Raw genomic sequence first — 27394 nt, forward strand, 5'->3', positions numbered from 1 at the left:
GAACAGGAAGAGAAAAGCATTAAGCTTTTAAAAATCCTAAGCATTGTTATTTAATATCAATAGCTTGCTTGGGACAAAAACAGGGTGTATTTTTGGTAACAGAGGAACATCAGCGGCCGGAGAGTTTAAAATAGATGTCATATGATACCAATAATAGTGAATGTAACTTAGGAGACTTGTGAAGTTATACAAAGGGCAAAACAAAATGGAAGACAGTACGATACTCTATGCTTTCAATAACATTTATTTTGCAATCTTTGCTTTGTTTTGTTTCAAGCTCTTAATCAAAATCTCTTTGGCTTTACTGACCCATTTCTATATTGTGAAAGGGAACAGGAAAGAGGCTGCAAGGATAGCAGAAGAGATCTATGGAATAGCCCCAGGTAAAATTGTAGAGATAAATGTTTAAAAAACCTAACTGATCTAAAAAATAAATAAATCACTGAAATTGTCAAAAATTGGTACTCATGACTGCATTGTAATCAAGCCGGGTGGAAATATAAATATGTGTATAATTTTGTTAATACAAGCATAAGCTAGAAGGAATATGTTTAAGATGAAGAATTAAAGATTCGCAGGGAAAACCAATGTGCTTCAATATAAGGTAATATTTATTTTTGTTATAGGAAATAAGGTTTTCTTTTTATTGTTGTTATCATTTTAAAAGCCAGAATTCTGCAATGCTGCTATTTAAACTATTTCAGTATTTATTTAATGCAGTCTTACTGTGGGTCTGTTGCATCATTATGCATAAGGTAAAGGTAAAGGTACCCCTGCCCGTACGGGCCAGTCGTGTCCGACTCTAGGGTTGTGCGCCCATCTCACTTAAGAGACCGGGGGCCAGCGCTGTCCGCAGACACTTCCGGGTCACGTGGCCAGCGTGACAAGCTGCATCTGGCGAGCCAGCGCAGCACACGGAAACGCCGTTTACCTTCCCGCTAGTAAGCGGTCCCTATTTATCTACTTGCACCTGAGGGTGCTTTCGAACTGCTAGGTTTGCAGGCGCTGGGACCGAGCAACGGGAGCGCACCCCGCCGAGGGGAATCGAACCGCCGACCTGATGATCGGCAAGTCCTAGGCGCTGAGGTTTTACCCACAGCGCCACCCGCGTCCCTATCATTATGCATACAACAATGCAAAAGATTTAGAATATGCCTTTTCTGAAAGAAGACACTTGCTGGGAGAGTGAAATGTCTGCTTGAACAGCAGTTGCACGTGGCTTGGCTTGCTTTTATTGGAGGGATGAAACTAGATTGTTCCTGCTTTCTCTGCCAAGCAGGGCGGCAAGTTTACAACTTTACTATATGTGAATGAGTCACAAAATGTTAAGCTTGGGTCATTGGCCAGATGTGTTGACTTTATGTCCTTCTGGGTTCATCCCAGTCCTGGCTATTTATGAGTCATCCATGGCAATAAAACGATGGAGAATGCAGGGATAGGGGGTTTTAACATCATTTAAACTGACATTAGCAAAAATCTCCCATTATCACCGGCTTATTTCCTAGGCATTCTTGTAGCCTTGCAAATACAAAGTTGTGCACGCTACAAATTTTAATCTGCAATATCAAACATGAACAGGGGAGAAAAACTGCTTTTAAATACACAATTGCAACAATGCGGCTTTTCTAATATCAGTCATGGAGACAAAATGCTCTGTAAATGATCCAATTATAATATTTATTAGGTATAATTTATTTGTGTCTAGGCTACATAAGTATCAATGAGCTGTCCCGTCGGAGTCAGTAAATCTGTCAGAAGCAGTAATGGTTATGAATGATATTATTAATCTCTCTACATTTTATGGCCTGCAGTTCCCACTTACCTCTGCAATTCTATACGGTAGCATATGTTTATTTTCAAACACATCAGTTTCCCTCACTGAAGGCTTAATTATTTTTTTTAAAAAAAAAACAATTTAGATGGTTAGCTTTGGGCACATGAAAAGGTGTTGGTTATCTACGCTCTTTTTCTCTGCCACGCTGCCTTTTGCCAGTCTGTCAAACTGAGTATCGTTTTTCAAAACACCACCTGACCACCATCTCTGACCTCTATTAGATTACTTACACACCGTTACCGCTAAGCTTTAAAATAATGCTGTCTAGCGCTGCTGCATTTACCCTCAGAGCTTCATGAAAAATACCGTTTCTGGGATGCCTTCAGTACCTGGAGCCTTAAGAGGTGTACCTTATGGGAATTACATTTGTCATATGTTTCAAGGAGGTATGTTCTAGATTGCTTAGAAAACTACAGCTCTCTTTGTGCAAATACATTAGGCAGCTGCATGTAGAAAGCTTGTACTTAAAAGACGGACATGTACAGATATTTATAGCCTGAGCCTGTTCTTGTTTTCATGGTTATATTTAACCCTCACATTTCGCGCTATTTTGTATGTTAACGCATCTCTTGTTTGCAGCATCACAGGTAAGGCAATATTTGCTCCTTTGAGCTTCATGGCTTAAGAGTATAAAGAGAGCCCAAACCCCAGTTACAGAAAATGGAAGGTGATGTCAATTAATCACAAAACTGGCACGGTTCTGCTTAATGTAACTGGAGCCCCTGCTCCAACTGCTATATATCACAATAAAAATTACATGGATTTACTGTGTGCACCTATTTATTCAGAAGTAAGTCACACTGTGCTCAGTGGGATTTGACTCCTAGATACGCATGCAGGGCTGTCTTTAGCATATGCACCGCCGGGGTGCAAAGATCCACCCAGCGCCCCTTTTTTTAGGGGGGTGAACTCAAAGTTGCTGACCTTTTTTGGGGGGGGGATCACTCACCTGTAACAATGGCGCAGCAGAAAAAACTGCTTTTGTTTGACACTATGGAGTAACAGAGCAACAGAAGGTGGGTGGGGACTTCCGCTCCATTGCTTTTCACTGCCACCGATCGAGAGGTAAACATTTGGTGCCCCTTGCACCCCCAGGTAAAGACGGCCCTGTATGCATGCACAAGATCACAACATAAGTATGGTTGTTCTCTCTCTCTCTCTCATTATTGACTCCAAATGGGCCGTGAAGGAACAGAAGTCTGGTCACCAGTTTCTGATGGCTGAGTCTTGCAAAGTGTTTCAAATGGCTGTCTACTGGGGTCTTGCAATAGGTTTTGCGAGACACGACAATTGGCAGATTGTCAGGTTGTGCAGAGTGCTTTGTGCAGCCCACATGGCTTGATTTCATTATGTTGTCAGGCAATCGACAGGCGAGTGGCCCCACCTACTTGTTAAATTTGGCTTGCGGGAGGTGGGGGAGATAACGGCCTAATGCTCGGTTCAGACACTGTTCCCTGCCCCATGTTAAAGCAAAATCATTTGCATTGGGCCACTGATGGTGGCGAGTGGAGGAATACAGATGTGTTTGATATCAGAGCATGGTCGACGTCTTCTTCTTCTTCTTCTTCATCATCATCATCTATATACTACCTATCCAAGGTTTCTGGGCAGAAAGTGATCCTGCATGTTATAGCAAAGGAGAGAACTTGAGGATGTCATTTTCCCTCAAGAAATGCCCAAATAACATACCTCTATAAAAAGGGGCATAATTGTATTTACACCTCTGTAAATGTCTGTTCTATAGACTTATCCTTCAGTGATCTTATTTTAGGCTCATGGGCAGACAGATCTCCCCTTCACGAAGCTGCCTTTCAAGGGCGCCTCCTCTCGTTGAAAACCTTGATAGCACAGGTAAGAAACCCTAATATACTTCCCTGATTTTACAATGCAATCCTACATGTCTACTGAGCAGCAATGAGACTTGCCCTCAGGTTAAGTGTGTATAGGACTGCACCCCAAACATTCCATTCACAACAATGCATACAGACTACACAAATAAATTCAGTGTTGAGTGTGCAAATTCAAAATTGAACTGAGCAGAGCTTGCAAAAATTGCATGAAAGGGAATAAACTTAGGGCCAATTCACACAATTACTGCAGGGTGTTTTCACCAAGATTTAGAAACAAAAATCCACCTCCTTTTCCAGATCTGTTTATTGTAGTGGTGAAAGTGTCATTTTTTTGGAACAACACAAGAGAGGGATAAGTTCTAGACTGCAGCCTGAAGTATTGGCTTAGCAGAAGTCCAAAACCATGAATTCTTTAGAAACAGCCACATACATAGTTCTTTTTTTCCTCCCAATGCAGTTTTTCTTCACAAACTTTGCTCATGCTCACACCAGTTCAGCATCTGTAAGGAGACAATGGGTGATTTATTAATCAATTTCTTACCAAATTCTCTACTTACCTGTCTTCACACCGATTCCCCACAAAATTCTGCTTCCAGGGGAACTGAGCACATCAATTAGTTCATATTGTGGAGAAGGCTCTATTGCTGAGTAATGTTGCTATGTTAAGTGTTTTTAAAAATTATTTTTAAAATTGCATTTTTATTTCACCTTTCGTTGAAGTAATGCAGAGTGGTATCCATGTTCCCTCTATTTTATTCTCACAAGAGCCCCGTGAAGTAGGTAAGACAGTGTAGCAGTCTGATATTTTATACCTCTTGCATCCAATCTCTCTTCAGTTAGAGAAACTGGATTGCTTAAACTATGCTTGTTCTGGGAGAAGTCTTGCAGATTTCATTTTGCCGAACCACAAATCTAACCACTGGAAAAGGGTGTTTTATTTCAAGCCAATATTAAATCTATACATTATTATTTTTTTGGAACTGCTTAATATCCATACCTTTTGTTCTCAACTGTAGGGGTTCAACGTGAACATTGTTACAATAGACCATGTTACTGCTCTTCACGAGGCTTGCTTGGGTGGCCATGTTGCTTGTGCAAAAGTGTTACTGGAACATGGTGCTCGGGTGAGTACTACCATGACTTCCTGCAGGGGTTAAACTAGGCTTTATTTCACCAGGGTCAAAGACCCAGTTTGGCACACCCTCCACGCGCATTTATGTATGCACACAGAGGCTGGGAGCTTCAGTGCTTGCCCCTCTGGAGGCTTACCCAGAGCAAAAAACCTGGCTAGCCCCCCGTAGCTACGCCTTTGCTTTCCTGTACAGTGGTACATCGGGTTAGATGCTTCAGGTTACAGATGCTTCAGGTTACACACTCCGCTAACCCAGAAATAGTACCTCAGGTTAAGAACTTTGCTTCAGGATGAAAACAGAAATCGCACGGCGGCGGCAGGAGGCCCCATTAGCTAAAGTGGTACCTCAGGTTAAGAACAGTTTCAGGTTAAGAACGGACCTCCAGAACAAATTAAGTTCTTAACCTGAGGTACCACTGTATGAGAGATGCTACTTCAAAATAGGATCTAACAGGGTAACTGTGTGCATTTTGTATTATTGGGAATGTCCAAGAAGATAATCAAAATGGAAGAGTTAAAAGTAGGCACAAATACCGTAAAAAGAAATCACTAACAGGAAGTGTTTGGCTCTCTAACGGCATCCACCCACACCCTCAGTCTTGACTTTGTTCTGTGTTGCAGGTGAATGCAGTCACTTTAGATGGGATCACACCTCTGTTTAATGCTTGCCGTTGTGGCAGTGCCCCTAGCGTCGATATGCTGCTTGAATTTGGTGCCCGGCCGCAACTGGAGAATCATTTTGCTTCCCCAATTCATGAAGCTGTCAAGAGAGGTAACAGTACTGGTTTTGGACAATTTTAAGTAGTTACAAGAATGTCAGATTCTCTACAGAGCTTGTCGGTCCCAAATGAGATTCCAATTGACTGCCTAACAAGGTGGGTCCAGCCCATTCCCCCTGCCCTCCCAGTTCTGGGCCACTGTTGATGAGCAGAACAGGTAGAAAGCCATGAACAGTTATCAGAGGCATTAAGTTTCATTGGTGATGCAGGGAGACTCAGGATCCCTGGAAGCTGCCTCACCAACCTCAGTCTTCAACCAGCCCAGGAGAGGATCCTGCCTGTCAGCTTCTTCATCTTCCACCTAAGTCACAGTGTTAACCATTGTAGAACTCAGCAAGGAAGAGGATGGGGACAAAACCTTTCTAAATAAGTAAATAGAAACAAGGTGCGTGTGGAATTTGGGCAGGAAATTGGTGGGCAAACATCAGTGATTGTGTGACAAAGAAATACAACACATAAACAAAGGGAAGGGAAGCAGCTGGAGGAGATTTTGAGTAGCAAAATGGCTGTGGGGAAAGGGTTAAGCAGTCCGTCCCACATCCTTCCTCAGAGGCAGGATTCAGGTCACTGGGGTTTAGGAATGTCTAGTTATATAGCATTTAGAGGGTTTCTAGGGACGTGGGTGGCGCTGTGAGTTAAACCACAGAGCCTAGGACTTGCCAATCAGAAAGTCGGCGGTTCGAATCCCCGTGACGGGGTGAGCTCCCGTTACTCGGTCCCTGCTCCTGCCAACCTAGCAGTTCGAAAGTACATCAAAGTGCAAGTAGATAAATAGTTACTGCTCCGGCAGGAAAGTAAACGGTGTTTCTGTGCACTGCTCTGGTTCGCCAGAAGCGGCTTAGTCATGCTGGCCACATGACCCGGAAGCTGTACGCCGGCTCCCTTGGCCAGTAAAGTGAGATGAGTGCCACAACCCAAGAGTTGTCCACAACTGGACCTAATGGTCAGGGGTCCCTTTACCTTTAGGCCACTTGCTGCCCCATAGTTCAACAAGGTTTTCTCCTCTCTGTGTTTACATAGGCCACAGGGAGTGTATGGAAATTCTTTTAGCCAATGGTGTTGATGTGGACCAAGAAAACCCACAGCATGGAACAGCACTGTATGTGGCCTGCGTGAATCAAAGGACAGACTGTGTCAAGAAACTTTTAGAACTAGGTACTCTGGCGTGTGTTGGGTTTTCTTGGATGGGATTGGTGGGCTGCTGCATTCCTAAACATCCCAACACTATTTCAGGAACACACTCCATCGTAAGATGGAGCAAGGCTTTCAGAGCAGCTGTCCCTGTTCTGTGGAACAGCACCTCTGTTGAGATACGGCAGCTGTCCGCTACTTGTAATTTCCAGAAACCATTGAAGACATTTTTGCTTCAACAAGCTTTTCCAGCTGGGTGTAAAGGTGTTTATTTTGTATTGTTTTTAAACCCATCTTCTCCCCCCCCCCATTAAAACAAACTGTTTTAGTTGTTTTTCCTGTATCTTTGTAAATAGTGTTGAAACTCAAATAAATAAATAAAAATACTCCAAATGGCTGACAGGGAGATATATATGCAAGTCTGGAACATTCTGTGCAGACCTTGGCCTGCTATCACCTCCAGTTCCTAAGCTTCCATTTCCTAGAAGCAGGCAGAACATGTAGCCCGGCCAAGTCTCTAATACAGATGCTGAGGGAAGTTTGTTGTCATGCTGTATCTCCGGGCCTAGGGAGACTGCAAGAAATCAACTGCCCTGGTGCCTGGGAGGAACAGGTGTCAGTGGGATGCTCCCTCATCTCCCTAAATAATATTACGGTAATTACTCCAAGCCTTGAGAATTGTCCTTGCCTGAAGGAAAAGGACTGGTGTCAGTATACCTCACTTTTGGAGGCTAGAGCTAGTCTTGGTTCCAGGGGCTAAGATATTATTGTTGTCGTTGTGATGATGATGATGATGATGTCATTTTTGCAAGTAATTTCCCTAACAGAATGCATTTTGGTATGTTTTTTCCATTAATAAATGCATTTCTATGCACATTTTACCCTAGTAAATGCATTTTGTGCACATTACTTGTCTGGAGCACAGCAAAATTCAAAGAAGTCTGAATTTCAAAGGATAGTTGTGTTTCACATATTGTTTCAGAAAGTGAGTTAAGTAAGTTTGCCTTTAAATGCAGACTCCATCCCTACTTCTCTTATCTGTTCCTCAGTTCCGGGGGGGGGGGGGGGAGGGAACAAACCTAGCTGCTGACATAGAAATAGTTTTTAGAGAAGAAATTTATTCCAGCATTAAGAAAAAGTATTAAAGGAGGAAATAAAAATTCGCATTGCTGTCTTCTTGTCTTCTTTCCATGTAATGCTAACTAGTTTGTTTTCATTTCCATACATTCTCTCCAAGGAGCTAGTGTCAACCTGGGTAAGGGACTGGACACACCACTTCATGCAGCTGCTAGAAAATCCAGTGCAGAAATTGTCAACTTGTTAACAGACTACGGGGCCAGCTTGAAATGTAGAAATTCTGAATTAAAATGTGCTCTTGATCTTGCTGCACCTAATAGCTCTGTTGAACGGGCACTGTTGCTTCGGGAAGGTAATGGCCAAGACATTTATCACCGTCATGCTTCTTGCAAATTGCCAGGTCTTATTGTTGTCCACCGAGGTTCTTAGGGATTAATTGGTTACAGGGATGTCCTTGAATGACTTTAAAAGAATTTGAGCCAATTAGATCATGGCTATACAAATGAAATATATGGAGATGGGGAAAGGAAGTGATCTGCTTTGCCTGTGCATAAAAATCTGGGAAATCCTATGCCTGTAATATTTCAGAACTTTGGGGGCTTTCATTAAATTGTAAAGCAAAAATGGAAATGGGAAGCCACCAGACAAGAGTGTAGCATTTATCTCTATATACAGAGTAGTGAAAGTTTTATTAAATTACTTTGGTTTAACTAAAGCCCAGGTTATGTATTATTGTGCTTCAAAAATTATTTAGTGAGATAAACATACTGTATATTGTAATCTAGGTTCCCAATTATTCCAATGGAAGCTAAAATCTAAATTTGAATTGATGATGCTTTTTCTATCTAGCTTTTTACCTGGATTACCTGCCTACCCTTGATTCACAGTGTCCTTATAGACTAGATTTCTGTGCACTGATATATGCTGTACTTATCTCTGAGTTGACATTATTGAATTCATACTACTGTTCTTTTTTCTCTCTTCCTCCAGGCCCTCCTAGGCTGGCCCAACTGTGCCGATTGTGTATCCGAAAATGCTTGGGCCGATCATGCCTTTATTTAGTCCACAAACTACACTTACCTGAACGACTTGAAGATTTTCTTTTGTTCCGATAACCTTACAGTTCTTTGTAGGCTAACAGATCCAATGAAAAAGATTGTTTACTCTTAATATAATAAAAACCAGGGTGAAAATTAACAAAGGCACATGGGGTTTAAAACCATAATATAGGAAGCTTGAAAAGAGCATCTGTGCATTATTTTCTGTGCAAAGCTTGTTCTGGAGGTTGAAAGTTTGCTTTTCAAATGTTTAGCCAAAATGAAGCAGTTTCTATGTAATCACAGCAAAATGGGCTCTAGGGTTCTTCTCATACCTTCCTCATGGTTTATTGTACCTCTTTGTATTAGTACTACTTTGTACTACATCCATAGCACATCCATATTCTTACATTTTAACTGGTGTAGATGTTCAGTAAGTCCATTAAATGTTTTTCATTTTAATTAAACACACCTAAACTTACCTGCAAGTTACTTTGTCCTTTGTTCTTTGATAAGCAGAGTATATAATTCAATTGCCATATCCTTTTTTAAGGCCATTAAAATTCAGAACAGGATTAGCCAACTCCTAGAAGATGAAAATACACCTGGTATAACAACAAGCTCATACTTTCTCATCTTCTTTAAAAGAGGAGGAAGAGGATCCATTAATGCTGGCGTTATCACAGGCACATACAGTATGAAGCAGAACAAATGGATTCACGGGAAATGGTTGATTACTTAGTCTCTGAAAAGATAAATGACACTGAATCAGTAACATCTAGTCCATTATAGAAAACAGTTATCTTTCTGCCTGTGAAAATTACCTGTAATTTTTGTCATTAAAAACTAACTCTACTTAAATGTACACAGGAGGGCTCTCTGAGACCAGATGAACGTTTTGAATCTTGGTGGATCTATTTCAGAAACAGTTTTGCTAGGGTTGACATACTCCAAAAAGTAGAAACCAGGACCCCTAAGTTGAGCTTTTTTAAGACAAACGCCTAAGTTTGAGGGTTGTGTGTGTGCTGTTTTTTATTTTTACAAAAACACAAATAAAAATGTGATTTTTCAATTAACTTGCTTAAGAACCAGGACAAAGCGTCACCTTTCGGCGATTCCTCCTGGATGTCAATTCCGTCTAGACATATGGCAGCCCTAGTTTTGCTCTCTTTTCCACAAAACCAGTTCATTTTGTCAAATATTAAACTTTTTGCCAATTCACGTTCACTATTTCCTGTGATATCTGAGTGCCAAACAATCTCACTATTATTTAGGCAGAGTGCACAATAATGCAGGTTTACTGCTGCATTGCTCAGAGCCAGATATGTGACAAGGTGACTTGTCTGAGACATAAGAAAATGCCCATCTCATCTAGCATCCTATTCTCACAGTGGATAAACAGATGCCTGTGGGAAATATGCAAGCGTCCTGTAGCAGTAGGTTCCATAAGGTAACTAAATTTTAATTGTGCTTAACGTTTCAGCATTCCAGTTCATTGGAGGTCCACAAGTTCTAGCATGGGTGGGGGTGGGTGGGCTTTTCTCTGTCCACTTTCTCCACGCCATCCATAATTTTATAATATCTGTTACGTCACTTCTTACTCGTCCTTTCTCCAAACAACAAAGTCCCAAATGCTGCAACCTTTCTTCACGGAGCAGTTGATATAATAAGTAAAACAGTGACTATCAATGACTTCCCTGTCCAAGCGATCTCTTCTGTGTCATCATCATCATCATCATCATCATCATCATTTATTATTTATACCCTACCCATCTGGCTGGGTTTCCACATCCACTCTGGGCAGCTTCCAACCAAATATTAAAAACAATACAGCATCAGACATTAAAAACTTCCCTAAACAGGGCCGCCTTCAGTTGTCTTTTAAAAGTAAAATAGTTGTTTATTGCCTTGACATCTGCTGGGAGGGCGTTCCACAGGACAGGCACCACTACCGTGAAGGCCCTCTTCCTGGTTCCCTGTAACCTCACCTCTCGCAGTGAGGGAACCACCAGAAGGCCCTCAGCGCTGGACCTCAGTGTCAAAGCAATAAGCAAGATGCTGCAGGGGGGAAATTGAAGAAAGTGCTGTGCTTGCAAGCACCCTATGGGTATCTGGTAGGCCACTGTGAGAATACGATGCTGGACAAGATGGGCCTTGGGTCTGATTCAGCAGAGCATCTCTTATGTTCTTAGCTGCCAGAAATGGCAAGAAATCTTCAGAGAAGACAGAGAGTCCTAATAGCCAGGGCTGAGTTTCTGAATGTTTCCAGTGGCAGGCCTTGAGCCTGGAATACATGAAGTAGTAATAGAAGAAGAAAATGCTTATAAATATGTGTATAGCAGTTTTCCCTTATTATCTCTCCTATCCCCAAACATTTGTCAGTAAGCTAGATACGTGACCATTTACCAAGCGGTAGCACAGTGTGCATGTTTAGTAAGCCTGCTACCCTGTCAGGTTGTAAAAACAATTTTACCCTACATCAAGTTCAGGAGGGTAACAAAGGGGTCATCTGTAACGTCCTATAAAAATGCCTGACACATACTATTGAGCAGCAGTGTCACTTTTAAAACAAACAAACAAACAAACAAACAAACAATAACCTATTTTTTATTTTTAAAAAATCTGTATTTATATTTTCAATAACTTAAATTATTCAGACTAGCACACATAAAAAAGATCACTGAACTACACCAAACTAGTCTAAAGGTTTTCCTATTAAGCAACAGTCAATATCTCTCTGTCTAAAGATTTCAAAAGGGTTAGGTGTGTTCCACTGTTTGACATTTTTGAAACCATTTCTAAATGTTTTGACAGCTTTATTTATAGAGCTACAGTACCTGGATCTTACACACTTATTGGAAGGAACCAAAAGTTGGGATTTGGTATGCATACAGATGACTAGAAAAGTTTGAAAACAGGGCACTGTTATACCAGAAATGTGTATTGGCTGGTGCCGCAAAAAGAATAATGAATTCATGAGTCTTAAGAGGCTTTGGACATCAAATCTGAGGTTCTTAGGCAAAAGGAAGCAAAGATATGAGAGGCATCTGAAAGCCCAGCTCCTTCCAACAGCCTGTGTCTCTGCCAGCTCTAGAACTGGGAGGGAGGGAAGACTTGCAGGATCATGTGGTTGCAATGTTAAAGGCCTTGCTTCTCCTGGCCCCACCCCAGCCAGCCGTGCCCAGCAGGTAGGCCCCTTCAGAGAAGACCTATATCTCAAGAAATCCCCTGGGATCTTACCTACTCCTACTAGATCCCTCATGCACTTCTTTTGAGCATGCTAGCAGCAACGAGACTGGGAAGAGCAACGGAAGGAAACATGAAGAATATTGCTCCCTAGAGCCTGGCGTGATCTCCTTCCTGCCTTCTTTCCCTGCCCCTTCCCTGCCTTCTTGGAGCTGGAAAGGAAGTGTCTGGGGGACCAAGTGTGAGGAGGTAAGATCACATGAGCTTTCTTAAGATCTAAACCCTTTATCTTCCGGCTTCCGTTTTGACCCCTTTCAAAGGTGAGCCACCATCCCACCACAGCCTTGAGACCACCTATTCCATTAGCCTGTTATCTAGTCATGACCTTGCTTTTTCAGAAGTGGGGTTTCTGCCCAGCTGAATGTTACTTTCTTATGTAATATCAACCTGAAATGAAGTCCTGCACCCCCCCGACTGTGACTAATTCATTCATTGGTTTATGATCCATAGTAAAGGCTGTTTGGTCAAGAACTGAATTTCAGGTTGAAGCCGTTTCCTGGCACCCTTTCTACGAATGATTAAGCACCTTATGCTGAGCTTAGTCCAAAATGCTGGGACGTGTTTACACTTGGGTGCCCTTAATTTTTTTTTTTTTTAATAATTTTTATTAATTTTACAACATAAACAAAAAACAAACAAACATAACACGACTTCCCCATACCTCCCCTTCACTGCATCCTTGTTTTAAAATTTTTTAGCAATCCTTCATCCATTTTTATATTTAATTCTCTTTAAAATTTTCTTAAGCATAAATTTTTGCAGCTGTAATTCTTTATATCAAATCCCTTGACATCTTAACATTCCGAAATTTTACAACAATTTTTAAGGTAAATTTTAAATTTTTTCCAGTCCTCTTCCACTGTCTCTTAATTAAGGGTGCCCTTAATTTTTATTTAGGGGGTGCCACCACCTTGACACTGGGTGGCATCCCGGACTAAATCCCATTTGAGTGCATATGTGTATATTTATTTACAAATGGTGCTTTAAATGGTTTATGTTAAAACAATGGCATTTGGTCAAACTTCCTAAAAACAAGATTGAAACAGCTCAAATAAAACGGAGTGGTGTACAAAACAGAGAATGAAAAAGTTACAAGAATCTGAATCAATGGACGCTTGAGGGCAACCATTGGTGTTTAAGAGGAGTTTAGAATGAATTATTGTCTCTGCCTCGTGAATTGTGCAAGGGAGGGCACCGGTCTGGTGTGGGTGCTGTCCCTGAGAAGACTCTGTCCCACGTTGTCACCGAATGATGATCTGCTGGTTTGGGTCAATGTGTTGCTTTGGGGTCCCTGCACTATAAAGGCCCCTGCCTTCACATACCTCTTCACATGTTCTGTGCAAGTACACTAAGAAGAAATGGAAGGAGGAAGGGGATCGCAATTGCAAACCTTCCCCTGACACATACATGCTCAGTTGAATGTGGGAAGTGACACTAAAAGAAACCATCACATTGCTCAATTATGTGGCCAGAGCCGACACTCATGTTTTAGATCGTTCAACTGGAAAGCTGTAGGTTGTTGGGGCAAGGACTTCCTGCCATAATAAGTGTGGTGTGGTATATATCTATTATATATACATACATATCGTGAGGCTAAAGACTGGTATTTTAGTAGTACAATTGGGACCTGCAACAGAATACAGTGGTACCTCGGGTTACATACGCTTCAGGTTACAGACTCCACTAACCCAGAAATAGTACCTCAGGTTAAGAACTTTGCTTCAGGATGAGAACAGAAATCGCACTGCAGTGGCGCGGCAGCAGAGGGAGGCCCCATTAGCTAAAGTGGTACCTCAGGTTAAGAACAGTTTCAGGTTAAGAACGGACCTCCAGAACGAATTAAGTTCTTAATCTGAGGTACCACTGTAGTGTAGTGTGGAATGTTTCTGTCCATTATTCCAGTCAGTCAGCCATGCCTGTACCCAGGATACTCCATTACCTTCCTCATCCATTTTGCCACCATTCTGACAGCTGATTTGCATTCCATGACAACTGAGCAGGCTCATTAGGCTGTCTTTTGACTCCCCTCCTTTTCAGGGTTCCCTCCCCAGATATTTTCTATTTCTACAAACTTAAGGGCTCCACCAGGCGGTTGATGGTTTCATCTTGTGTATGAGTGGTCCATTTTGCATACATAAGCGCTGGCACTTTACACCTGCACATCAGAATCAGAAGGTATGATCAGAAGCAAAACCTGAATTGTGGAAAATCGCAGCTGCCTTTGATTTGCTGTTTTTTATAGCGAAAAACAGGCACTGTTGAAAAGACTGGATAGCTTTACCTTGAGCATAATGAAAGCAGACATAATGCAACTGTTCCTACATTGCTCTGCCAATTCTCATCATTCAATCCTGATGTATAGCCCCTTCTCCCACTTTAAGTTTACTGTCAGTTATGTGAAATGCGGTCAAAGACCAGACTGTCAGACACATCAATGTGTAGGATTAAGGCTGATGTTTCACTCTGGAGGCTAAGAGCTATTCTAACAAATGGAATAATGGCATGAACTACCTATGCTACTCAGTCTGTTCACATTTTCCGAAAAGAGCTGTTATGATAGGCTGTGCTTAGTTTCTAAATGAGAAGAGCACTGAGTCACGATTTCTGAAGCCCTTCCAGGTGTGTGGAAGCTTGAATGGGAAATATATTCTTAAATATTTCAGAGTTGTTGGTTGGGGATAAATACTATTATTTGTATAAATCATTTAACATACTTTAAAATTGAATTAAATTAAGGGACGTGGGTGGCGTGTGGTCTAAACCACAGAGCCTCTAGGGCTTGCTGATAGGAAAGTAGGTGGTTTGAATCCCCACAACGGAGTGAGCTCCTGTTGCTCCGCCCCAGCTCCTGCCAACCTAGCAGTTTAAAAGCACACCAGTGCAAGTAGATAAATAGGTACCGCTGTGGCGGGAAGGTAAACGGCGTTTCTGTGTGCTCTGGCTTCCGTCACGGTGTTCCATTGAGCCAGTAGCGGTTTGGTCATGCTGGCCACATGACCCAGAAAGCTGTTTGTGGACAAACGCCGACTCCCTCAGCCTGAAAGCAAGATGAGCGCCACACGCCATAGTTGCCATTGACTGGACTTAACCATCCAGGGGTCCTTTACCATTTTACTTTACTTTTAAATTAACTGATGATGCTACAGTGTGTTTAGATAACCATTTTTTAAAATTGAATTCTACCTTTTAATTGTCTCATTAATTATCCACAACACAAAGCCCTGGGTTTTTTTTTAATCATGGTTTCTTCAACACACTAGGAACCATTCCACAAACGAGGAAACAAACCACAACTTATTTCACTGCCCGCCCTACTAGGGTACTGATTGGCCCATTTGAAATTAGAAGTTTGGCGGGTAATCCCCCCCCCCCTTGTCCAGCTGTGGCTATTACTGACATCAGCCGGCCCCACAGGTGATTCTCACCCCACCCACCCCAGCTCTCTGCCAACCCCAGTCTGAATCGCCACTGCCCACATAGGGTAAGTGGTTTTATCTGTACTTTAATAATAGTAGTAATAATAACAAACTGCCGAAAGAAGAACACAGGATCCTCATACATTGCAGTCACCGCTGCCTTATAATATGCCAGTCTCTTCCTTTTCCCTTGCTTCAGTGAGCCTTAGAGAGGCTCATGAGTGGTCGTTGCTCCTCTCTGTTTTCATTTAATTATAGTTGGGGAGTTGCCAGCCATTTTTCCTTGAAGGGCCACTAAGTTAATAAGTTTCTATTCAGGTAAAAAATATATGCAAACTACCAAGTGTAATATTAAGTCCCTAAACAGAAACGGATGGATGGGGGGTGTGGGTGTGGGTGAATAGAACAGTTATTCTAACTGGCGTGTTGGTTTGAATGGGGTTTTGCTTTGTTTACCCTTCATCATGTGTCGTCTTGAGTTCATCCGCGGTCAAGATATTAAAATGAAATAAAGAAGCTCTGCCTAACACTGTGCTTTTTCATGCCATAGAGAGTATAAAGGAGCAGTTGGAAACAGCTCTCCAAACATGTGGTTTTAATATTCTTGTGGTATGTGGTGCAAAAACTTCTGTGCAGAAAGGATTCAGCTTGCCATTTCTGCGTGTAGTCATGCTCTTTTTGAATGTCTGTGATGGTATGTCTAAAAACAAATTAATTTGTGCCTTGTGATAAAGGCATTGCAGACAGCGTTACCCCCCCCCCCTCTTTCTCTGTTATAAATCCCCTGAAGGCACAGTTTGCTGAGCTAGTAAAACTGGCTCTTTCTGTCTTGTTTTTTTGGCAACTGAGAAGTTCCTTTCTTATAAAAACAGAAGGCAAACTCGCTGATTGGACATGGTCCTGTAAAGGATATGACATCAGCCACATCCCTCACTTTGTTCTCTGTGCCCGAAATCTTCATGTACTTTTTAACCCAGTCAATGAAGAGGTGTTCTGTTAAGCTGGAGTGCCCAGGTATTTGGGTTCCTGTAAACCTGAAGCCTTGGTCTTCTGCAAAATGTTCTTCACTTGCATGCACACTGCTTAATAAATGACTCATAGAACTTGGGATATTTTTTTAACAGGCGAGATGGAATTTGAACTCTTATGAGCTCAGCTGTGCAGTGAAATCACAGTAGCCAGACTGTCCAGTGTCGCAATGGATGTGAAAGGGGCAAATGCGAACGCTGGCATATCCCAGAGATCAGAAAGCCAGCCTCATCCAACATACCTACCTAATCTACTGATGGGAGGTAAGTAATAATGCTGTATTTACAAAAGGGAAGGGAAGAGATTGTTTCAAAGTGGAGGTGGAAGGATCATAGCTGCACACACAATGAGAGTTAATGTATAGAATTATGTCTTTAGAACATTTCTATACCATCTTTCAGAATAGTTTAGCAATGCAAATAAAAAACAATAAAATGCAGCAAAAAGCAAATGTAAATGTAAATGTGAAAAGCACCACAGTGCTTAAAATAACAGAGTGATCTATGTAACAAGCATTTTAAAAGCATATGGGAGGCAGTTAAAAAGCCTAGATGAATGGAAAAGTTAAGGTGTTATCAGTCTAACTTGTGACTTGTTTTGAACCATTGCCACCAGATGTGAGCAAGTATACAATAAGTTAAGATAACTAGCAAACCGCTTTCGCTAGCGTTTTTTTAAAAAATATAGAACATTTGGCATTTGTGATAAAGAATAGTTCTTTCGCAGTTAGATGAATCGATATTTGCTTTTGTTGTTGATTTAGAAACTGATTTAACGATACAGCATGTGAGCTGAACATGCTGCCACAATGAATGAGTGTGTATTTATGCTTAGAAGTATGCGGGTTGAAGATACATATAGACATTTGCTTTATAAACATTCCTGTTTTACCAGATCTACTTTTATTAAGGTATATATATCATAATATTGTAACTGTCAGGAGTAGCTGACGTGGTGGGGCAGTGCCATGTCACTGCCTTCCCAAGAGAAGTGTTGTTGCTTCTACTACTTACTGGGACAACGTGACGCTAGGGTAGATAGAAGTGAGGTTGAGACTCTATAGGTGTATACGGGAGGTGTTGCTGGATTTGTTCTGCCAGAGTGACTCTGCAACCCTGGCTTCACCAACCCTTCCACCTGTGCCCCAACCCCATCCTGGTAAACAGAAGTGACACTATGTGCACATAGAGTAGGGCCCACCTGCACTATATATTTAAAGCAAGTACAGTGGTACCTTGGTTGTTGAACGGCTTGGCTCCCAAACAAATCAGCTCCCGAACGCCGCAAACCCAGAAGTGAGTGTTCCTGTTTGTGAATGTTTTTTGGAAGCCAAATGTCCGACACAGCTTCCGCGGCTTCAGATTGAGTGCAGGAAGCTCCTGCAGCCAATCGGAAGCCGTGCCTTGGTTTTTGAACTGTTCTGGGAGTCGAATGGACTTCCGGAACGGATTACGTTCGACAACCAAGGTACCACTGTAGTGGCTTCCCCCAAAGAATCCTGGGAACTATAGTTTGTTAAGCGAGTTGTTATGAGACCCACCCCAAATTCTCTTAACAGAACTACAATTCCCAGAGTTTTCCAGGATCAGGAATTGACTGTTAAGCCAATCTAAGAATTGTGGATCTATGATGGGAACAACTCTCAGCACACTTAAGAAATTAAACTTTGCAGGATTCTTTGAGGGAAGCCGTGGCTGTTTCAAGCAGTATGATCCTGCTTGAAATGTATAGTGTAGACGGGGGCCTAGTTCTTCTACCCTCAATATTCAGTTTAGTGGAGGAACGAGATCCACATTGCTTATTTAATCTCCAAGTGCCATAGCAATATACAATTCCCCCCCCCTTTTAATTCATCTGTCATTATTTTAAGTCTGTTCTCTGAGACTTAATTTAGATATAGCTTTTATTTATTACATTTGTACCCTGTCTACAAGCTCAGTTTTATTTTTTTAAATCTCAGAATAGTCATGTGAGGTAGAACAGGATGAGAAGACTGGGTACTTTGCCAAATGCCAACTAAGGAATTTCATGGCCGAGGGCAACGCTGTGCATTACAGTCAGTGCAGGAAACACTGGAGTTAACATCAGCATTTCACGCAGCAAATATGCAAATTGCGACTAGGCATGTACATGTCTCTTTAAACATCCACATGCATGTGTATGGGAAATGAGGATTCCTGGATGCACATACACAATGGCTTGTGGCATCTGCAGTACATGCATTTTTTGCAGGGAAGTCCAGTGTAACCAGGGTGTTTTCCTGGAGCAAATGTAATGGGGGGTGAGGATTGGAACCTGGCTATCTCACATCTTAAGGCAAACAGTTTGGCTGCTGTCCCACACTGCCTGTTATGTTTACGGAGGACTGGTGGACAAATTGCAGCGGCAATCATGTTTTCCACAGTTGCACCAGAAATCCTAGAGGGAATCATAAAATGGCGTGGGAGGGTCAGAACAGCATGTGGGGGTGGCGAGGACAAGATCGTTCTGTCCGTAGCAGTGGCAGGCAGCAGTGCTTCGATGGAACATTCATGCAACATTCAACTCCACCCAGTATATTCATTTCACATATTTGATCAACGAATTCAGAAAATCATACATTGCAGGTGGAGAATTACAAGCCTGAATGCTCCCCACTCTAAAAACAACCCACCCTTGTCCATGAAAAACTAGCATATCAAAGAGAAGAGTTATGGCCAGGCTTTCTCTCTGATGTAGAAGCTTTCTTTATGCAGGAAGTTTATGGCATAGGGAAACATTTAAACATTCAGAATCTCACCCTGCATTCTGAAATGGAAAATGTGACGCCTCCTCATACTGAGTGGGACCATTGGTCCATAGAACTCAGTACTCCACGGGTGAGGAACCTGTCGCCTTCCGGATGTTGCTGAACTACAGCTTCCATCATCCCTGGCCATTGGCTGTGCTGGCTGGGGCTGATGGGAGCTGGAGTCCAACGATATCTGGAGGGTCACAGTCTACTCTAACTAGCGGATGTTTTCTGAGCGCCTGGAAGAGGCTGTCCCATCACTTAGTACCTGCCCATTTAGCTGACATTGAATTTGGGACCTTGCAAGGCATGATGTGATCTACCACTTAGCTACGGTCTTCCTTGGGTCCAGTCTCACGAGGGTTCTATTACATGATGTTCTGCAGATACAGATTGGATCATAGCTTGCAGTCACCTTGGAAAATCCTTCACGGCAGACAAGTAATTCTGCATTTTCCTCTTAGATTCCCTGTTGATCTGACTGTTTGTTTTGCTGAGCTGTGTTTCCAGTGAGCCATTATTGAGGATTTATGTTTGTTTAGCAGTTTGGTTAATGATCTGTGACAAAACATGGAAGAAGGAGTCTCCTCTCACAGATTAGATACTGCAGCATCTTTATTATCAAATTGAGCAGAAAACCATATATTGCCAGCAGCTGGACCTTCTCTCATGATGACATTCTGAATGGTATATCAGTCCCTAAATCATTCCAGAATGTACCAATTGCTGCTGCTCCTGTTGTTATTAAACAATCAAAGTGCATGCTGTCCTTATTCTGTGGAGTTTACCAGCTAAAATCTGACCCAGGAGAAATAACAGAGGAAGGGAAGTAAAAACAGTATAGGCAGGCACACCTGGCATCATCTGTTGTTCTGCCTACTGGGTAATGCAAACAAGGAGAGTATATCAAGGTAGTATATATATGGATACTAGCCAAGCATCATCATTGAAGAGGAAAAGAAAGGAAAAGACATGCCAATGGATGTGTTATGACACTGACTTTTTATCTGTTTCTCTAGCATGCAACAGTTTGGTCTTCCCTCGAAGTTCATTGCCTTGAGATCAGGTTGACAGGTCGGGTAATAAAACACAATTGCTTTTGCTCACTGAAGCAAGGATGAAGTAATCACATTTAAACACATGGATATCGCTTAACCTTTAAGAATCCTTTTAGACAGTGCTGGATTTACTGAGCTACTTCCCCCAAACCAAGAGTAGATAACTTCATTTAATCACATTCTTAAGCCTTGTTTCCCCTCTTAATGCAGATTTTGTTTCTGACTGGTCTCCTTTGCACGATGCTTCCATTCATGGGCGGCTGCTTGCTCTGAAGAAACTCATCCATCAGGTACTGCACCATTAGGGAGATAAACATTGAGTTTGCCTTGCTCATTAAGCCTCTTGTTGAAGGCACACTCCATTTTATGCAGTAAGGTAGCAAAGGTTTGACATATGTATTGACCTGAAGGAGAATTAAAATGCAATGTTTTCAGAAAATGGTAGTCTTGTGAGCTATTCAAAACCAAAGCAAAAACAAAGCACCCCAAGAGTTGAGAGTTGGAAAGGGAAGAGTTCCTTTCAGTTGTTCTTTGTAGGAAGAATGGTGATTATCCATCTCACTTTTGCATAAGTCCACTAATGACAGCGGGAGCTTTCTGGAAGCTACATGTTAATGTTGACTAAGTGGGCTGAAAAAAAGAATCATATATAAACATGTAGCATAGCTTAAGAGGAACACTATGCATGAATCCCATTAAGAAAGTTGTATTGAAGGCAAAAGGAAGGATATCATTGAATGGACCAGACCAGTAGCAGCTGGTGAGGTGGAGCAGCATTGCTCACTCGACTTCCCATGTGGAGGTCACTGCCGATAACAGAGCAGGTGAGGCAGTGGTGACGCTGGCGTGGTGCACATGCAGCAGCAGAGCCAGTCCAACACTTCTCCTCTTGCAACCATGCTGACCTCTCTGCCACCTCAACACACCCTTGATTATCGGTAGCAACCTGTTTTGGGAGGCCAGGTGAGTGACACTCTGCCCCACTAGCTGGTACTGGAACAGACTGCCTTGGAAGGTGGTGGATCCTCCTTTGTTCAGAGTTTTTTTTTTTAGTGGAGGCCTGAAGGCCACCTACCAGGGATGCTGTGACAATTGTTTGCTGCATTGGCAGGGAGGTGGGCTACATCGCCTTTGAGGTCACTCCCAATTCTGTGAACAGGGATGCTTCCATATGAGCACTTCTTTCTGTGTCCGCTCACTTTTTTAATAGGCACCCATGTTGTTATTAATTGTTGCAGTCTAGTATTTGATGGGTAAACCTCCCAAGTTTTTGCACCCTCAATTTATAGTGATTATTTTGCAATAAGATGCAGTTGCAGCATCAGCTTGTCCAGGGTGAGCAGGTGAAATGCTATTACGGTATTTCGGGGCTCCAGTGCCTTTAAACTGAACACTCTCTCTTTGCAAGTTCAGTCCATTTTATTGATGAACTTTTTATTGCTTTTGATCCAGGCCTAGGGGCGAGTAGTTAATAAGCCTGCAACAGACCCTATCTAATTCCCCCGGTGTTTGTTTCGCTTTCCAGGATTGTAGCAGGGTGTGGGGCAGAGTTTTACAGTGCAATTCTAACCATGTCAGAAATCAGTCCTTTTGAGTGCCATGGGATTTGCTGTCAAGTTAGGATGGTAGCCATACTTAACTGATTTCCTCTCACTTCCTTTTTCTCATTTTTAAATGTTGAAACTTAATTTCTTTTTATAATGCCATTTTACTGTTTGAAAAAGAAAAGAGAAAACAATGAGAGGGTATCACCCCCACCACTCTGGAAAAGAAATGGACATTGCGGAAATTTACAAAGGCTGTTTAGATCAGAGCCCAGATCAACAAGCTGAAACTGCAAACAAGAGGCTTGTCATTAGCATCGGGATGAACCTTCCTGAGTGGAATTTACTTGTAAATAGGCATTGCAAAAGGAACATGGGTGTGGGGAATGGCACTGCTGACTAATGCAGTAGTATATTAACAACAGCTGTGCAGAGTCTCTGAACTTTGCAATGTAGTTCTCCAACCAAAGAATGTGAATATGAATGTATTAGATGAAAGAGTGCAATTTTATATTTATAAAATGCGTCCTGTTAGGGGGAAATTGCTTACAGAAATGTATATTAGCTGACACTGCATATAAAAATGTGTTTATTAGGAGAAATTTGCACGAAAATGCTGGTGGTTTTTTGTGAGAATTAAAAAATAAATAAAATCCCACATTGCTGCAGAAATGTCGAGCGCTGAATTTAAGATGAGAGAACAGAGAGAGAATTTAATAATGAGAGAACAAGCTGACAGATTTGTCTATCACTAGCTACCAGTCAGTGTCTGGAATACTGAACTAAATGGACCATTGGTCTGAGGCAGTGTCCTATGTTCCTATGTTCTCATTTTCAGTTTTTTAATAATGGTGGATTAGCAAAAAGGCCCCTACAATTTCTAAGGAAACTGGGAATAGACAGATAGGGAAGCAAGACATCTGCATTCTGCAGATGCAACATTGTTGAAGTTAGTTTGCATATCAAGAATAACCCTTGAGTGAACCAATCATTCCTCACGTCAGTGGGACTTACGCAACTGAAGCAACTATCGCTACCGTCTCTGAGACCAAGGGTGCGCCCGGTGCTTAGGACTGTGATGCTATACACAACACTTACCTCATTAAATTTAAATTAATGGGACGTGCTTCTGAGTAGTAGTGAATGGACTTGCACTGCTGGCAACATAAAACATTTCAGATTTATGTGGTAATGCAGGGACCAGCCTCTAATTATCCTTTCTTTCTTTTTTTAAATCAGGGAAGTAGTGTGAATCTTGTGACGGCAGATTGTGTGTCTCCTCTTCACGAAGCTTGCTTAGGGGGACATTCTGCCTGTGCCAGTGTCTTGTTAAAACACGGGGCCAATGTGAGTAACTTGAAGATGTCTACGATTTGGGTGCATTCAGAAATAAGATGCCCTGATAGCTCAAGAAAGTGAGCCATGCCAATGATGACACCCCCCCCCCCACGGCACTACTTTCTCATTGTCACTGACCAATCTGTGGTTGGGAAAAAACCCTTCCCAATCACCGCCAGGACAATCTATTAAGAATAGAATAAATATTCTAGAATTGCATATGCTATGTGCAAGGTTGCTGCTGACTGACTGCAGTAATTTGTTTATAGAAAAGGAAGCCAGGGGCTGGAATCTCTCTGAAAGTCATTGCCCCTGATCTTGGCTGGATGGGAACAGGGTGTGAGCAAACCACATTCTGATAATGCTCCAAAGCGCTTTGTTATCAACATTCTTAGGACTGTGTCTTAGCACTGAAAACAACAAGAAGGTCTCAAATTGAAATCTAGGTGGTATATGCTTATTTCTGGCTGATGAAAATGTCATGCTTAATGCCATCAAAATGACTTAAGGTGGGGTGGTTAGTAAATATTCAGTTGTATGGCTGTTTTCCCAATGTTTGTTCCACCGCTTTAGGCAACAGCTACATTGCTGGCTCTTTTCCTTTCAGGTGAACATGGCTACCATTGACTGGAACACCCCTTTGTTCAATGCTTGTGTCAGTGGCAGTGTAGACTGCTTAAACCTGTTACTGCAGCATGGAGCCAGCCCCCATGCCGTTTGCGATCTGGCATCACCTATCCACGAAGCTGCTAAGCGAGGTAAATGTCAGCAGATGTGCCTTTATGCCAACACAATCTTTGCATCCATTGATTCATTTGAATGCATGGGTTGCAGATAAAACCACCTGTGATGTGTATGTATGACCACGGTATGGGTTGCAGATAAAACCACCTGTGATGTGTATGTATGACCACGGTTTATGCAGCAGGTTTGTTTTTACTAACCAGCATCAACCACAGTGCAGGGTTTGGGTGACACGCCTAACTGCAGTTAATCTGAAACAGAAAGTGATTCCAATCACTACCTCACAGATGCACCAAAGGAGGGAGGGGAGGGTGTGAGTCCAGGAAGAGAGTAGGCTTATTACCATAATGATAAACGATGGTTTAGTGTTATCACGGAGCACAACTTCTATCACACTGACTTTCTAAGAGGGCTAGCCCTGTTTTCTTGGGGTGGTTAGGAAATAAGAGAATGCGGGAAACAATGTTTGTTTGAATTTCATTGTGCAGAAGCAGCAACCGTTGATCCCACCAAATAGGTTCATTAAAATTTGGCAGAAAAAGAAACCTTAATGCTAGAGACAAAGAGAGTGGATGAAACTGGAAATTTTTTGAAAAGACAGCAAAGCCTTGCTGATTTCTATCACGGCTACAAAGTTTTAGTCGTCAGGTTGGTTTTGATACGACTTATAAACTGCCTGTAATCCTTTAAGGTCATACCAAATGTGTGGAAGCCCTTGTATCTCACGGAGTCAATATTGATCACAACATAAAGCATCTTGGTACTCCACTCTACGTCGCTTGTGAGAGCCAGCAAGAGGACTGTGTCAAAAAATTACTTGAGTCAGGTAATTTTTAAAATGTTATATCTTGCATCAGGGGTAGGCAACATGGTGTCTCCAGACATTGTGGACTACAGCTCCAGTTATCCATGACCTTTGGCCACACTGGCTGGGGCTGATGGGAATTGTCGTTTAAAACATCTGGATGGGAATTGTAGTTTAAAACATCTGGAGAGCACCTATTGACTTGTAAGCCAATAGCAAACTCCCTCTTCAAAGATGGATCCTTATGAAGCCAAAATGACATCATCCACGCACAAAAGAAAGGTTATGAGCCAGCCTGGGGAGATCTGTAACAGTAAAATAATAATAATAATAATAATAATAATAATAATAATAATAATAATAATATGCTGCCCATCTGACTCGGCAGCTCCCAACAAAACAGCAAGGGAATTCCCCACCCCCAAAAGGGAAATAACAGTTAACAGATCCCAGGGTATCTCTTTGGACAGCAGCCACTGAAATAAATAAGCTCATATTTTAACAAGTTAGATCCACCACAACAAGGTTCTCCTTACTCAGAGGTGGCCGTGGCCGATGCAAACACAAAACCACCAATGCTCATAGGCCCCTTCTCGAACCTGTCCACCCCATCATAGCAATACAGGAAGCTCCCTTATATGAACCAGATCTTTTGTCTATCTAGCTCTGTTTGTCTCAGTATAGACTGGCAGTGGTTGGGGTTTCAGTCAGATGGCTCCCAACCCGCTGTGGAGATGCTGGGGACTGAACCTGGGACCTTTTGCATGTGAAGCCTACTGGGCCACAGTCTCTCCTCAAATCAGGAGTACAGAGGGTATTCTCCTTGCACAGATTGCACTAAAATTGCAGATTTACTTAAGGCCACTAGGAACATACCATACTCTTGTAGCAGGGGTGAGAAGCCTGCTAAACTCCAAATCCTATCAGCCCCAGCCAGCATGGCCAATGATCAGGAATAATGGAAGTTTTAGTGCAGCTTCTCTCTCTCTCTCTCTCTCTCTCTCTCTCTCTCTCTCTCTCTCTCTCTCTTTCTCTCTCTCTGTGTGTGTGAGTCTGTCAGTTTGTCTGTCCCCTAGTGGTGGTGGGGAGTGCACAGGTTCCTGCCTTACAGTAGAATAACATATACAGTCAAACCTTGGTTGTCGAACATAATCCATACTGGAAGACCATTTGACTTCTGAAATATTCGGCAACCGAGGCACAGCTTCTGATTGGTTGCAAGAGATTCTTGCACTCAAGTGGAAGCCGCGCAGGACGTTTGAGTTGCCGAACTGAGAGATTCACACCTAATGAAACCAGAGTGAGTACCTCAAGTTTGGCTAAACTGACACAAAATGTGCACAGACAGAAGTGAACTTTGCCTTGTAGCTTTCTACAGTTTCCTTTGTGTTCTCCTGCCAACTCAAACACCTGCCTGAGACAACCTACGTGGGCTGAAATATTTGCTTGTTAGGTTAATTGTCAAGAACAGTGGGACCTGTACTGTGCAAAGGCATCAATCATTCTTTGTGAACATCCCCGAATCCTTTCATGCGTGTTCAGTTTCCACGTTGCTTTGGCTGCAAGCCAAAGTCCGTGAACAGGCTTGAAGCCAGTTGAAATTTAAACTAAAAAAACCCCAACAACTAATGTGCATATATAGGAGGAGATTGTGTGAGCCTTAAATGATCCTTAAACTGACCAGAGGTAATAAAGAATATGGGGAACTGCAGCTTTTGCTAGTTTTAACTTTTTCCTTTCCTTTTCTCCCTCCAGGAGCGAGTGCAAATACTGGGAAAGGACTGAATTCCCCTCTCCACATGGCTGCTCAGACCTCCAATGCTAACTTAGTGCATTTACTTATTGAGTTTGGAGCAGACATCGGGGCTGTGAATGCCGAGGGCAAAAAGCCAACAGACCTGGTTCCTCCAAACAACACGCCGGTGCAGACATTGCTGCAGAGAGAAGGTGCCTATTAATCTTGGTTTCATTCAAATTCAAAGTATTTAAGGGTGCTGAATCAAGCTTTGAAAAGGACACACTCTGTTTCTCTCTCTCTTTCTCTCTCTCTTTCTCTCTCTCTTCTCCCACCACATTGTTAATTATACTTGTTAATCTGAGCTAAATAATAAAAAAACCTTGCAGATAACTCGACTTGGTTACAACAACTGATGCCACAATGTGACCCTGAAGTTATGTTAGGGAGTACACATGGCAATAGCTACACAATCAAGGGCATCTTTGTAGGATCCAGGTCTCAGAAGAAAGGAGAACTGTGTGTTCTTGTAACTCCGAAACCTTGGTTTTTATCCTTGTTACACTTTGCGATTTTTGTTCAAAGACTAGTATCCACGCCCGGATTTCTTGGTATGAAACAGAAATAAGTTGGGTGGGAAAGTGCTCCAAGAAGGGAAAAAAGCCTTGTAGGATGTACCGCCAATATGCATCATCTGGTGTGACAATAGCATGTGAATGCTTTGATAGCAGGTTCCCTTCTGTTATGCACTTCTTTTCAGCAAATTTATACCCATCAAAATAGACTCAATTTTCTTGTGCATATGTGGTTCATTGTTGTTGTTGTTGTTGCTGTTGCTGTTGTTGTTATTATTATTTATTATTATTATT

At 42.1% G+C, this 27394-nt stretch overlaps 2 protein-coding genes and 2 long non-coding RNA genes across 14 annotated transcripts in view; 3 read left to right on the forward strand and 1 right to left on the reverse strand.

Annotated features, from left to right (window-relative positions):
* Positions 1 to 9321, forward strand: ASB11 (ankyrin repeat and SOCS box containing 11). Of its 3 annotated transcripts, none has more exons than XM_081858767.1 (7): positions 17 to 383; positions 3606 to 3685; positions 4701 to 4808; positions 5438 to 5588; positions 6616 to 6750; positions 7964 to 8155; positions 8794 to 9321. In XM_081858767.1, exons 1-7 carry the CDS (start codon positions 206 to 208, stop codon positions 8916 to 8918), a joined length of 969 nt encoding a protein of 322 aa, XP_081714893.1. In that variant the 5' UTR covers positions 17 to 205; the 3' UTR covers positions 8919 to 9321. The 3 variants fall into 3 exon arrangements, with proteins under 3 accessions (XP_081714895.1, XP_081714893.1, XP_081714894.1); XM_081858768.1 differs by lacking the exon at positions 17 to 383 and adding an exon at positions 1977 to 2220; XM_081858769.1 differs by lacking the exon at positions 6616 to 6750 and having other exon boundaries at positions 1 to 383.
* On the reverse strand, positions 8134 to 19745 carry LOC309340183. Of its 5 annotated transcripts, XR_014155834.1 has the most exons (5): positions 11678 to 12027; positions 9535 to 9585; positions 9323 to 9426; positions 8884 to 8937; positions 8134 to 8265 (listed from the first exon to the last, which is right to left on the reverse strand). It is a non-coding gene; the product is annotated as an uncharacterized lncRNA (long non-coding RNA). The 5 variants fall into 5 exon arrangements; XR_014155833.1 differs by lacking the exons at positions 9323 to 9426; positions 11678 to 12027 and adding an exon at positions 17766 to 19745 and having other exon boundaries at positions 9469 to 9585; XR_014155835.1 differs by lacking the exon at positions 9323 to 9426 and having other exon boundaries at positions 9469 to 9585.
* The window catches only part of ASB9 (ankyrin repeat and SOCS box containing 9), an 18386-nt gene continuing 3026 nt past the window's right edge, over positions 12035 to 27394 (forward strand). Inside the window, exons 1-7 of one of the 5 annotated variants that reach the window (XM_081858773.1) lie at positions 12035 to 12275; positions 16627 to 16794; positions 20570 to 20649; positions 23143 to 23250; positions 23849 to 23999; positions 24677 to 24811; positions 26546 to 26737. In XM_081858773.1, coding sequence (XP_081714899.1) covers positions 16701 to 16794; positions 20570 to 20649; positions 23143 to 23250; positions 23849 to 23999; positions 24677 to 24811; positions 26546 to 26737 — 760 coding nt within the window. In that variant the 5' untranslated portion in view covers positions 12035 to 12275; positions 16627 to 16700. Of the gene's footprint in view, positions 12276 to 13495; positions 13598 to 15423; positions 15568 to 16324; positions 16517 to 16626; positions 16795 to 20569; positions 20650 to 23142; positions 23251 to 23848; positions 24000 to 24676; positions 24812 to 26545; positions 26738 to 27394 lie in introns of those variants that run through there. The other 4 variants (XM_081858774.1, XM_081858772.1, XM_081858771.1 and 1 more) reach the window with 4 other exon arrangements.
* Positions 26744 to 27394, forward strand: part of LOC309340186 — a 1283-nt gene continuing 632 nt past the window's right edge. Inside the window, exon 1 of the long non-coding RNA XR_014155841.1 lies at positions 26744 to 27366. This is a non-coding gene — a long non-coding RNA (uncharacterized lncRNA). The remainder of the gene's footprint in view (positions 27367 to 27394) is intronic.

Source organism: Podarcis erhardii, assembly GCF_964252035.2.
Source record: "Podarcis erhardii genome assembly, chromosome: 4".
Classification (NCBI taxonomy): domain Eukaryota; kingdom Metazoa; phylum Chordata; class Lepidosauria; order Squamata; family Lacertidae; genus Podarcis; species Podarcis erhardii.